The 13914-nt window shown below is 41.4% G+C and overlaps 1 protein-coding gene and 1 long non-coding RNA gene across 2 annotated transcripts; one reads left to right on the top strand and one right to left on the bottom strand.

The window, feature by feature from the left end:
- Window positions 1–1174: 1174 nt before the first annotated feature.
- tspan31 (tetraspanin 31) lies at window positions 1175–7734 on the top strand. Its single transcript, XM_076740943.1, has 6 exons — window positions 1175–1316; window positions 3822–3989; window positions 4163–4243; window positions 4354–4494; window positions 4897–5007; window positions 5892–7734. The coding sequence occupies exons 1-6, from the start codon at window positions 1254–1256 to the stop codon at window positions 5964–5966; spliced, it is 639 nt and encodes a 212-aa protein (XP_076597058.1). The 5' UTR covers window positions 1175–1253; the 3' UTR covers window positions 5967–7734.
- LOC143326905 (uncharacterized) lies at window positions 4941–12041 on the bottom strand. The gene is made up of 3 exons (XR_013077718.1): window positions 10253–12041; window positions 9870–10058; window positions 4941–5075 (listed from the first exon to the last, which is right to left on the bottom strand). It is a non-coding gene; the product is annotated as an uncharacterized LOC143326905 (long non-coding RNA).
- Window positions 12042–13914: the final 1873 nt, after the last annotated feature.

Here is a 13914-nt window from a genome sequence, read left to right as displayed (position 1 = left end):
TATTTCAGTTTATTTTATGTGCAGTTTGGCACTGTTCTAAACTTTAGGGGGTCGGGACCCCTCATGAGGACTACTACTGTAATATCTCACAATAGAGGAACAGATCAGATGCAACAGATGAAAACAGTGGCTTTCAGAGAACCCTGTGCAGATGTGGAAGAAACACCCAAATCTTTAACTTAGGCCGGAGTAAATATCACATTATCACAGTGTAGAAATACACTGTACAAGTGAAAATTCTGCAAACAAACTGTTTTTATTAATGTAAAAGTACAAGAGAATCAACAAAATATATTTAATGTACCAGAGGCACCATTTTCTGAAAAAAAAAAAGGTTTATAATTATTGATCAGTTAATGGGTAAATCAAACGGTAAAAGGCTTTTAATTGTTGTATCAATGAATACTTAATAGATTTGTATGAAAAAGAAATATGTTATTTAAATACACTGAGTTGGGTTGTTACTCAGTTGCGTTGGTAATTGGATGAATTTTATGAGTGAGTGAATAAATGACTGCTAATGTGTTTTTCTTTGTCATGCTGTATCACACACATCTCCCTGATATATCACCAAGCCTATTGTGTAATCCTTGTGTAACAAGTGTCCTGTCATCACCACAGAGAGCACACGCTGCCATGCTGTGATACTCAAAGAGTTCGCACAGACTGTGTTCTAGTCCTTTATATAAGTGTTCATATGTTACCATTATCTCTATTTGTTGTTTGTATGTTTTTGTAAAACATCTTTGCTTACAAATGTAACTCATGACAGTTTTATCATTCCATACACAGGGTATGGTTGTATGTATGCTCAAGGTAGTAACAGATAAGAAGTTCTTTTTTGTAGATTTATTGGATTGTATATCTAATTTTGCTAATAAAAGTTTATTGACATACATTTTCTTGATATAGATATACTTACACTACACACGCGCACATAGAGACAGAGGGAGAGAGGGAGTATAAATGCCAAACGATGTCAATTAAATCTTCAGTTTGAGTTGCATATTGCATTTTCAAATCTATACCAGTAATTAGCATTATTATTATCATTATTGTGCCAGTTGTTTTATCCTACGACGATGACGTTGGCAACATCCTGACGTCACATGCGGCTGTAACGTCACCGGATACGCCCTCTCTGCTGACCAAAAACATTTGTGTCCAGACAGAAGCGCTCCGGAGAGCCAGACAACACTGATTTTTAAAGTCTTATTCAGTCGCCTGACTCAACCGATAGAGGTCTTTCGAATATGGTCTGTGGCGGTTTCACCTGTTCCAAAAATGCGCTTTGCTCCCTGAACGTGGTTTATATGGTGAGTGAACAAAATGGATCATCATGCTAAGTTTGAGCTAGCTACGTTAGCTTAGGCTAACTAGCTTCTGAATAAACTGGCGTAATGTTAGCTGCTAATTCAGCTACAGCGTACATTATTAACGTTTATGATTTCGCCTTTTGCTTCACACGCCTCTGTTTTCACTTGGCAGAAGATTACTGGTATGGGCTCAGTTCTATTTATTACACGTTTAAAAGTTAGATATTTGTAGTGTACGTTAGCTAACTAGTCAAAAATGTAGATTGTAGTATGCTTAGCTTTTTAGCTAACTTAACCTCGCAGCCCGTTAAGCTAGCCATCGCCATGATGTTAAAGGAAGCTACCGTTAGCTGGAGGCCAGCTGACCTAAACTGTGAAATGGACACGCTTGAATAGTTTATCTCCCACATCCTCCACTGTCTTATCAATCCTTTGTCACAACAAGATATAATCGGCTCATGTGTTTGGGTGTTTCTGTGTGGCAGTCATGTGAGTTGTGATAGTCAACACTTTGGCTTTAGCTCAGCTAACAGAAACTCGCCGCGAGCAGCTGTTAGCGTGAGATCAGAAACCCTGTTCGCTGAGCAAATGAAATCCAGTGTAACAGTCCTGTTGTAAAATTACCTTTACTTAAACATTGTGAACACTGTCTGGAGGAGAAGGCAGCATGGTAAATGTTAAAGCTGTGATTTGCAGTGCTGTATAGATTTGTATTATCTTAACTAAGTACTATCTTATCTTAGCTTTGCTCCTATATCACAATCCAACCTGCTCAGCACTAAGTACAACCTCGAAAAGGACTTGAGTCAACAGAAAGACAAGCAGTTAAACTGAGTAAGATTGTGTTCAATACAGGGCTGTTGCACTGCATCATAACATACAGCTGGTTCTGTGGTGTTGGTCTGTCACTGTAATCATAGTTTAGTTTTATTTTGTGTTTACTCTGTTGGTAACAGTTGTTTTGCCCCTCCTCCGCCATGTTTTTTGTATTGTTGGTTGATGTGTGTCAGCGGGGAACATTACATAAATGCTTGACTGATCTGTCATGTCTTTGCATCTGTTCTGGCTATTCATATTGTGTAGAGCTGGAACAATAAGTTGATAGCCAATTGAAACAAAATTATCAACTGCTTTATCATTTATTTATTGCTTAAGTTGTTTTTTAAGCCTGCCTGATAATTCCAGCTTCTCAAATCTGAGTTTGTCAGATGATACAAATCAAATTGAAGATGTCATCTGGAGTTGTGGGACAGTGAACGTTTTCCATTTCTTCTGAAGTAATATAGACTAACAATTTATAGATCAGTTAAGAAAATAACTCTCAGATTTATCCGTGATGGAAATAAATGTTAGCTACAGCCCTAATATTGTGGTATAAGACTTCGTCTAGGATTTTTGGCTCACACAGTATCTGGAAATACCATGAATATAGTTGTTGTCATACTGCATTGCTGCATTGCAGTTAAGTAGTGAGCTGAATAGTGAACGCCTCGGTGTGTCATATTTGAAGCGTTCCTCATAATTTTTAGAGGCCTTTATGTACCCAAATTTTAGGTTAGACGTAGCTAAAATGTCATCAAATTTTTAAAATCAAGTATTGAATCTTAAACGTCCTGTTTGTCTTACTCGGTTTTGCTTACTGCCTTAGTTCTTTATAAGGTATACACATTGTGAAATACATGGGAGTAAACCTGTAACTGCATAGTTTGCCTGCTGTTGACACACTGGGACAGTAAGGCTGAACCAGTCCCACCCAATCAGAAACCTTTGGAACATAAACACCCATCATTTTGACAGCTGAGTCACTGAAACTCATCAGTCATCAGACTGATGCTGTCGTTGCTTTGTAGAGTAAGGATGGTGGCAGCAGTGCAAGAAGACATATAAAGACAAAAAGGGCAAACAGTCCTTTGATGAAAAGATTAAGTTCCCATCACAGATATGACAGTACATGTATGAAATCTGTCATGGTTTGTCAGTTCCCATTGTTCCCATCAGGGGTAATTATTTCAAGCTGCTGATGTTACAGGTGAGACCAGTGTTGGCAACTCAGATGGAGATACCTGCTAATCTGTCTCTGAAATGATTGGTTATACATTTAAACAGACACTTTTGTAATTCATATTTGCAGTTAGTGTTACATTCTGTTAAATCAGTTTAATCAGCTAAAGAAAGACAACAACAAACTCAGTGTTTTTAATTTGTTTCAGATGAGTAAAACAGGACACGTTGTCTAGAGGCCAGCGGTCTTATGACCCATGGAGAGTTGGTGGTGTTAAACTCTAGCTTTTCGTCAGCCTGTTTCTGTCTGTTTGCATTATTTATTTGACAAACACTTTGACTTGAGTCATCGCAGAGCTCCCAAAGACCTAACAAACATTTGTAGGAGAGCTGGTGTTTGTGGTAATCAGAACTTGATGCTGTGACCATGTGACAGCTCACGTCCGTCAGACGCACGCTGCCTCAGCTGACTCTGGTTAACTTCCTTCCCTCCGCTCCCTTCAGCTGGTCGGGCTGCTGCTGATTGGAGTAGCAGCATGGGGGAAGGGGTTCGGCTTGGTGTCGAGCATCCACATCATCGGAGGGGTCATCGCGGTGGGCGTCTTCCTGCTGCTCATCGCCATCGTGGGTCTCATCGGAGCAATGCACCACCACCAAGTCATGCTTTTCTTCGTATCCTTTGCCCTCATCTGCACTGATGCACAAGTTCACAGATGATAATCGCATCAGTTGCAGTGAAGTGTGACACAGTAGCTGCAGCGGTTTGAAAATGTGCCTGTGTTGTTGTTATGTGTTCCAGTTGTGCCATGTTTTGCAGCGCTGTTTCTTTGACCTCTTGCTTCCAGTACATGGTCATTCTTTTTATCGTTTTCCTCTTCCAATTCGGAGTGTCCTGTTCCTGTCTGGCAATGAACCGCGCACAGCAGGTGAACACTTTTAGTTTGGCTCTTACGTGTTAATTTTAATACCAAAACCCTTTGTTTGTGTGAATAAATGCATTTGTGCTTCATTATATTTGTCTTTTTGGCTTTTCCAGGAGACGTTTTTGAACTCTGCTTGGGGAATGTTGGAAAACAAGACCAAGACAGACTTGGAGACTCAGCTGAACTGCTGCGGGCTGCTGAACGGCACCAGCAGTCGGGTACAGTTTGACCAGGACTTGCAAAACTGCAACGCCGTAAGTCTTACATATCGAAGATTTCATCATTACATCCATCAGGAAAAACGCTGTATTTCTTAGTGGAAGATCAGCCGCAGAGGTGCCGACTTGAGCTGCTGCATAATGAATCTGTTTTGTTTCTTTTTCAATATGATTATATACGGTCTGTAAATAGCTGTCAATAAAATCTTCACTGGCGTCGTGGATAAATATTTCACAGCGTACATCCAGTTACACAATATCTCCCTCTGAGAAAATGTGATATAAGCATTTCCCTTAAACAGAATAAGTGAAAAGTAGGCCTTCCTGTAGTGCTCAGAATAGATTTTGGTAGCTAATACTGGATTAGTTCACAAACCGTTGACTCATCCAGCTGAAGACTAAAGGCCTTGTCTTCTTTTTTTGTGCCTTCCACTTCAGTTGTGCAAAAAGAACGGTTCCTGTTTCACCTGCGGGGATATGATGCTGAATCACGCTACAGAGGCTCTGAAGATCCTCGGGGGCGTCGGACTCTTCTTCAGCTTCACGGAGGTGAGTGTCCGGGCCCAAACCGACATCTGCTAAACATCCGCTCATTTAACCATCCCGTCAGTAGGTCTCTGAGGGACAAGAGGACGACACTGAGTTGAGTTTAACGTTCCACCTTAACTGGACTGATTGCTGTGTTTAGCCAAATGAATGCAACAATTGTGTGAGGTTATTGTTGAGGAAATCATTCAGTAATCACAAGGTTGTGATTTTGATTGTTCCACCTAAAGGCCTGATCACACCAGCATTTAAAATGGCACAAATGACAAGATCAATTCATTCTAATGGAGCTGCTCCAGTCGGTGGGTTTGCTCTCGAGGATGAAGTAAATCCACGCAAACTTTTTGGTCAAGTTCAACTTTGGTGAACTTTGGCACACAAATTTGTGCTGTTAACTAATAACAAACTGTCGTGACAGTTTGGACCTCTGAGGGAACACAAAGTCAAAAATGGAGGAAGCTATTGTAGCTTATTAACCGTGCAGCACAATGCATTCTGCCAGAGTACAGACACAATGGATGTTTATGACAGTTATGAGATGGGAGTCGATGGTTGAAACTGCGAACTGATTGTCCCGTTAGCGACAGAGTTTGGTGACTCTGAATGAGATGATGTACAAAATGAGAGCAAATTGCCTCGGGGGAATAAACAGCAGAGTACTGAGAAAATGGGAAGACGCGCTTGTGACTGACTAGTGTTAGCATGTTCCTGACTGGGTGGCGTGTTAGCAGTTAGCTCACCAGCTACAGTAGTTCACCAGTGAGTCGTGCAGGTCGTCACTATGTCACCAAGCTTCCAGCGCCACATATCTCGCCATGACATGCAGCTGAATTTTGCGTTTTCAGGTGTGAGCAGCCTTCATCTCTTTGTTTTAATGTCTTCAACAGATCCTGGGAGTGTGGCTCGCTGTGCGCTACAGGAACCAGAAGGATCCACGAGCAAACCCAAGTGCTTTCCTATAGTCTGTCCCACCTACGCAGAGCAGCGCTGCAGACGCAGTTTCAGACACACTGGTACACATAGAATCATGCACATCTAGAGGCAGACACTCAGGCATATAATACAGCGCCACACCAACCACAACAGCACAGAACGGACGAGCACACGTAGCACCTGACAAACACTGACAAACAAAACACACACCTCCACCTGAGACTGAGAAACTACAACCACCTGTCACCTGTTCAGAAAGTTTGCCAGAGCTCAAGCTGGAAGACCTGGATACTTATGTATGAAAGGATAACTTGTAATACCGACAAGTGTTGGTATCGCGACCCAGCCTTGATTTGAGTACCAGATTTCCTGGTTGAGGCCTGCTAGTCTCCGACCACCTAACAAGCGATGAGACCTCTCTGCATGTGTCCTACGCCTGCACAGACAAACAGCCTCTTTCATTCCATTCCTTACACCAACCAAATGACTGTGCCGTGTTCAACAAATAACTTGTATGCACCTTGAAGTTTTCCTCTTGTCTCTAATGTAGTGCCGCCACTTAACATCCAGTATATTCCTCTGGTCAGTGCTATCGGTGATGTGTAGAACTGTATACCCACACATGTCCAGTGTGATGAGTTTGTTCTCAGACTCAGCAGAGGAGAAAAGAAGCTGGTCTGTATCTGGACATGTGTTGTAAAGTAGTTTTTGAATTGTATGTAAATGTTTTTTTTTCCAGTTGCGCCGACGCCACTGATGCCGGGATTGAACAGGATTAGTGAGAAAGGATAGACTTTAGGTAACGTAGTTGCTAGTCAATCGGGTTCAAATATTTATGAACTGTAACTGAGCCAATTAACTTTAAACAGTCAGAGATGTTAGGATGCCAATGGACTGCAGCCTTGATGTTGTACATAATCTTTTAGAAATCATTCTCGATGGGTTTGCCATGTAGTTGCCCCTCTAGTTGGGAGGTTTGCCTGCGTGTTTGAGGTCTTTGAAGGCCACAATAATCCACCCTTCCTGTATTTGCTATGTTCCTTTGTGTCCCACAGTGATGTTGCTTAGTGTAGATTCTGGTAGTAGATAAGTGGATTCAGGTACGTATCTTTACCTCTTCTGTAACTGGAAGAAACCACACAAATGTAAAAAAATGAAGAAGTGTTTGATTTGACATAATTGGGTAAATTTGACCAAAACTGCTCATCGCGAACCCAGTTTTTGTTTTTATGGTGTTAATTGTGAAAATGTGCTCTTGGTTGCAAATCTTTCTTTTTTCTTTTTTTAAAAAAATATTTTGAAGAATTATTCTTTGCTCTAATTGTTTTGTGGTTCTCTGTTGCCATCAGCTCTTTTCGTTCATCAGTGTTAAAAGCTTTGTAAAAAGTTGTTTAATATTTTCAGGATCTATTTAAGTTAAGTTTGATGATGCACATGAGGCTAACGTTATGTTGTAGCTTTAATGCTGAGCTCACTGTTGGATTTCCTGTTGGTAGAACACTCCTCTTTAATTCTCTCTTTCAGATGTGTTTTCTCTTTTGAATTGCTTTTAACTTAAAGGACTAACACAAACTGTAATTACATGTCTTACTTGAACCTGTCAACGTGGCTGATACGGATTTCCTGCTGCTGATTTGGAGTTCTCGCTGGTGTAAACAAACATTTTGACAGATCTTAAGCATTGTTATGCCATATATTCTACATCACTTTGAATCTGTGTGCACTTGTTCTTCAAATGTATCTTGAATTTTTGAGACTTAATTTTCCAAATAATAAAACCTCGGATTGGAAACTGTTTCCCTTTTGTGATCGCTTCAGTATCTGTTTCCAGGTGTCCTGATGCTGTCGCTGAGTTTCTTTAGGGGTCAGATTGAAGCTTGGCTGCACGCTGCCATCTCAGAGAGGAGGTCAGAGTTGAGGAGTGATGACACAAAAGATGTCACACCTTCTACCACATGATGGCAGTACAGAGTCTGCAGCTGCCGTTCCTTTCTCCACCACTGACTGTTGTTTCAGCCTGCTCTGAAATGGGCAAATACCTCAACGACAAGCAAGGAATTCAGACTCAGTGACGGCTTTTCACTGACTGTTAAACGGATTGATTGCAAGTCGAAGGTGGATAGCATCAACATGGCAGCTGTAAAATTAATTTACTCGAGCAGTAGGTTTTGATTCCCTGTGATACTCCTTCAGAAGGCCGCTAATCCCTTCGGCTGGGATGGGTCCAGTAATGTAGGGGTGGGGGGTGCGCTGGGGGGGCAGCAAGAGGAGAGCAGAAGGAGAGCTCAAGTACACTCTGATCGGGGAATAGAGACAGCGCACGAGGAAATTATCCTGATACCTTTCAACCAAGGTTGTCCTAAATGAGGATAAACTGCTCCTCTGCCGTCGTCCTAATGGCCCATGGCAGACTGTCACCATCCCCAGCACCCCCCACTTCAAGGAAGGCGTGACCTAATCCCTGGTGTTGGTACACCCTGCCAGGGAGCACCCGCGGGTTCACTTTCCTGAGACGCGGGAACATTTATGTAAGTGAAATGTGCCTGGTAAGGGCTTTGGGTCTTGAGTGTTTCCGGTGGCTGGGGACCAGCATTTTGGAAAGTGCACCACATATCGCATCCCCTATCCTGTCAGCGTGCTCTCCTGAGGGCCCGATGCCAGTCCCCACCCTGTGATGCATGTCCATATGCCGGGTGTATTAGCTTGGAGAAGCTGTGGAGAATCGCACCAACAGCGACGGCCATCTGTCCTCTTACAGATATAGCATGGACTCTGCAAGCGCACGAAGGCAGGATCTTAAAACATTTGGTCCATTATATCACAGCGCTATGATGAATGGACTTCACAAGGGCTCGTCCTATAGGCAGAACTAATTATATATATAGCTTTTCAGCATGGGGCAGGATAAGGCAGAATCCAGATCAGCAGGGACCAAGAAATGGTTTCTTATAATAGTCTTATTTCCAGTGGTGAAAGAAATTCAGATTTTTCACTCAAGTAAAAGTGCAAATATTATGCTGTAAAAATACTTCATTAGAAGTAAAAGTCTTGCATTTAGAAGCTACTTGGATAGTTTATGTTACGTACATTACAGCTATGTTGGCATAGAGGATCTTGTATTTTAAGAATTGAGCATGGAACAAACACCTAAAGTAACACAAAAAATGGTTAGAACAAATAGAAAAATAAACTGGATAAACCATAAATTGGTCATAAATATTAGTATAAATACTGGGAGTATTGGTGGAACCATATTGAGGTATAGTCAGTCTTCAAAGGGCTGACATGTCCTGTCATTTCTGTAGTGGTACTGAATTATTTAGTGTATCTTAAAGCTGAGAAATTCAACTTTAGGCCTAAATGTCTTCAATAATAAATAACTCATCCTGAATTATCAAGTTCCAGAAATAAGATTCAAGAGTATTTGTTCCATCATTTTTCAAGCAATAACCTGTGTGCAGAGAAAACTACATGTAAGTTCAGGGAAATTCCGCAGTGGTGGAAGAAGCATTCAGACCCTTTACGTATGTAAAAGTAACAAAACAACAATTTGAAAGTAGTTCATTAAAAGTAGACATTTAAAAACTGAAGTAAAAGTACAGAAGTATTATGTTTGTAAAGTAAATGTAGAATGAGTACAGTGGTTACCAACCTCAGGGTTGAGCCCCCTCCAAAGGGTCACAAGATAAATCTGTGGGGTCGTGATATGGTCAAAGGGGCAGAACACCCCAAAATCTAATCTGTGCATTATTTTCCTCTTAGCTGTAGTGCTTGTTCATCGAGATCAGGGCCTCTCAAAGTCCAGACTTCAGTCTACATCTGGACCTCACAGTAAGTCGGTTCAGCCAATCGTCCAATGGCGGTCTGCGGGTCTCATCCAGCCCACAGGATGTTAATGAATTCAGAACATGTGCACATCTAATGTCACTCACCAGCAGAAGAGACCCAGTCCAGACGTTGATTTTCCATTCTCAAATGGAAACAGGAAGTGTGTTTCGGTACATCCAGATGCATCCTACATCGACGGTGGGAGTCTCCTCTGACAGGGGGAACAGGACTGGACAGGATCACTGAGGAGGTTTTAATGGGTCTGGAGCTGGATCTGGATTCTTCTCACAGCTCTGGGAGGACAAACAGGAAGGCAAATCATTCTCATCAGTGCTGGGAGACAAACGGGTCAATATGGCCTGTCAATAATGAAACAGAGCAGGGGTGCATGTTAGTCTGCAGATGAGAGGGCAGGACAGGTTATGTGGAGACTTAATCTGAGCATTTCATACTGTGAGTTAAAGGACTAGTTTGGAACAACACTCACATGCTCATACGGACATTAAACTGTTTTTGGTAGACTCTCCTGTCGCCTGGACGTGCACCAGCAGGCTCTGTTACCGTGTGAAGGACTGTTTTCTGTCAGAGGAAGAGTCAGATGAAGCCTTAAGCTGCTGAATGGTTAAAATTAACGACAGACTTTGCCTCTTGTGAATCTCCTATCAGATGGAGTAATAATTACCAAAGGAGTGTTGATGAAGTTTGGTCTCTTTATGAATATTCCTACTAGTTCATAATGGAAAAAAAAAAACATTTATACTGAGATTTAATTGAAAGAAGAAAATAAGCACAAATAACATGACAAATTGGGTAACATATGTATAATAAGATTCCAGCTATGACAGGCTGAGTGCAGTCAGCTGGGTTTTAAAGCCACAGGTCGACACTGAGAGTCTATTAAAACTAATATTTGTTAACAAATAAACAGAAATGTTGAAATGGTTAACTAAAAGTACGAGTATATGGTTTCAGTTAAAGGTAATTTATAAACAGTTCAAATAATTAGCTTAAAGTATTGGATAAACAGATGAAATAGTATTGTCTGAAGGTGTTTTAAGATGTTTTAAGACGTATATAAAACAGTGCACTTTAGCTAATAATGTGTTTCTGATGTGTTTTTTCCACAATTATGTTGTTAGAATGATTAATACTCCTCATCTCTGACTGTGCAGATATGCGTCATTTCAAGAGTTTAACTTCCTCACATCTCATACTTTACTGAAATGTCAGACCTCAGTTTCCACGTCACCCTTCACTGTAAGCTGAATATTGAACAAGGATCGACTTGCAGAGTATTGGTGATGCCCGTAGGCCCGCCTGGATTTTCACAGAGAAACTTTCCACTTAAAGCAGATGAAGGTGAAAACAGCCGTCAAACTGCACAGTGAAGCTCAAACATTCAGCTGCAGGAACAGGAAGAAAAACATGGTTTTTGAGTGAAGGGGGACTTTATAATAGATAGGTAGTAAGTATGTTTAAAAAATTCAGTTTAGTAACAGATACAATGAAATGAAATCAATGTCTCAACAGTTTGAAACAGCTAAAAAATGGATAAACAGTTGACATTAAGTAAAAAAGCAATGAATAAATTATTAAAATAGAGATTAAAGTAATGTACATAGCAGGCTAAAATTTTAGTTTTAACTATTATTTAAGTTATGGATAAACAATTGAAATTGCTAAAAGCTCAACATAAATGTGTGAAATGTCCAGATTCTGCTGCTCTGACATGACCTGATCATTGACGACTCAATTCTAATGTGTGAGATAATTATTTTAACGTTATCCTTTTTTCTACAGTTTGTCCTGTTCAATAACGACGTGTTTTAAATTCATCCAAATAAACACATTAAGAACATGACGGCTGGTGATGACGAGCAGCATTTCAGCTCACTGATGGCGCTGTCGGCCTTCAAACAGGGAACCGGCGCCATAGATGATGAGGAAAATGAAGAAAATGGTAAAATAAATGGAGGGTGAAAAGAGAAGAGAAAGGCAGGATGAGGTGAGGAATTCAGGTTTACACAACATTAAACATAAATGTGGCTTCCCGGTGAGCAGACGTGAAATCTTCATCTTATAAATCCTGGAAAAAAGCAGGACGTTCAGTCTTCTGGATACAGACGCCATTACATTAGAGACTTTTTAAAATGATCACCTCATTAGCATTTACCACCAAACCCTCCCCCCACACACAATCATCATAAAATAACCCTCCCACACAGTGTACCGTCATGTAATCATACATTACCTACACATGCAGAGCAGATTGTTAGTTTATGCTAATGCATGTTGGTCAAATCATGTGTGTGAGGCTTGAAAGATAAACAATTTTTTTTTTTGTCTTTTTTACGTCATTAATTGTCACCACTTTGCATAAGAACAATGTGAGCAGGACAGGCGTGTATTTCCCGGCTGGTATGATGGTCAAAAGTCCATAAACGGACAATTAGGCTCCGCTCATGTCCCCCTGTTTGATCATTACAGGCATCTGAGCGCTCTCCGTACAGACAGTGCAGTATAGCATACATATATGTGTATATATAAGGGGATGATGCATGATGGCCAATGTATGGCACTGCATCTCAAATCAAGTGTTATGCTTAAAATAAATCCATATCTGGAACAAGCAGAGTGTGAAAAATCAATCAAGATCAATGTGACAGGGGATTTTGTGGGAAGTGTTGCTATGGAGGAGAATGCAGAGTGTGAGAAAGAGAGAGAGACAGACAGGAAGAGGGGGGGAGACAGAGAGGAAGAGGGAGAGAGACAGAGAGGAAGAGGGAGACAGAGAGGAAGAGGGAGAGAGACAGAGAGGAAGAGGGGGAGAGACAGAGAGGAAGAGGGAGACAGAGAGGAAGAGGGAGAGAGACAGAGAGGAAGAGGCAGAGAGACAGAGAGGAAGAGGGAGACAGAGAGGAAGAGGGAGAGAGACAGAGAGGATGAGGGGGAGAGACAGAGAGGAAGAGGGAGCGAGACAGAGAGAAAGAGGGAGCGAGGGGGTAATAAGGCAGCTCAGGCTGCAGATTAAAGTGACCTCTGCACCTGTGCCTCTGATGGCTCCCTAATTACCTTGTCTCTGCACCCTGATAAACGGCATTGATTCCGTTTCCTCCTCTGCTGTTTACGACTTCATTTGCTGCTTCAGAACCTGCCGGCGTGATGCTCGTGGAGCGCGTGCTGAAGTTTCTGTGTTAGTTTTGTGCGGCGTGCGGATAGATTTTTGGCTGCACTGCCGCCTGTGTTACAGCAAACATTATTGGTCTCAGCATAGTGGCTTGAGTAATGGCTGGAAGACAAGGGATTCCCCGATCCAGCCCCCGGATACCTCACCTCAGGGTCTCTGCTGATACCAATATAACACCAGCAGTGGTGGAAGAGGTATTCTTTTATTACTGTATTATTACTGTACTGCAGTATAAGTTTTTAAAATGAAAAGTCCTGCATCAAAGATCCTCTCTCCTCCAGACTTTCTGTCCTGGCTGAGAAACATTTAGACCTTCATTCTGGAAAATAAAGTGTACAGAAAATATAAACAGACCATAACTGAATAAATAGCATGAAAAATTAAATTGTGGCGTTGCTCCGGAGGAGCCTAAACCATAACCTCAGTGTATCGAAGATCCTGATGGGGGTCCTGCAGATGCAGTGATGTGATGGAGGGTTGAAAAGGTGGTGAAAAGCATCCCAAACATAAAGAGGTGGGGCCAGAAAATGTGCTTATTGAGTGAAAGTAACTAAGTACATCTACCTAAGTGCAATGTTGAAGTCCTTGCACTTTACTTGAGTATTTCCATTTTATTGTCACTTTCTATCCCATCACAGTTTAAAGGGACATGTTGTGCTTCTTTTTCTCCACTACCCCTATGAGCCTATAAAGCTTATCCTTTTTGAAGGTGGTTCCCAACCTCTTACCAAAAAAGCAAAGTTTAATTGAGGCCTCTTGTCGCATTTCAGACGTTCTACAAGCTGTTAACACTTCAACCCTCTAAACTCCACGAATGGTTTGATTTACGTGGCTTTAAGTGGTCGAATCATCCAAAAAGTACGAGAGGAAAGTCCAAATAAACTTTGTTGATCGTCTCTCCTTTCCCACAAATCCACTCACGACCCCTCAGATTTATCTTGTAACCCCTTGAGGGGGACTGA

The sequence above is a fragment of the Chaetodon auriga genome, chromosome 10 (genome assembly GCF_051107435.1).
Source record: "Chaetodon auriga isolate fChaAug3 chromosome 10, fChaAug3.hap1, whole genome shotgun sequence".
Classification (NCBI taxonomy): Eukaryota; Metazoa; Chordata; class Actinopteri; order Chaetodontiformes; family Chaetodontidae; genus Chaetodon; species Chaetodon auriga.
The sequence above is the reverse complement of the archived record's forward strand: the minus strand, read 5'-3'. Positions and strand labels throughout refer to the sequence as shown.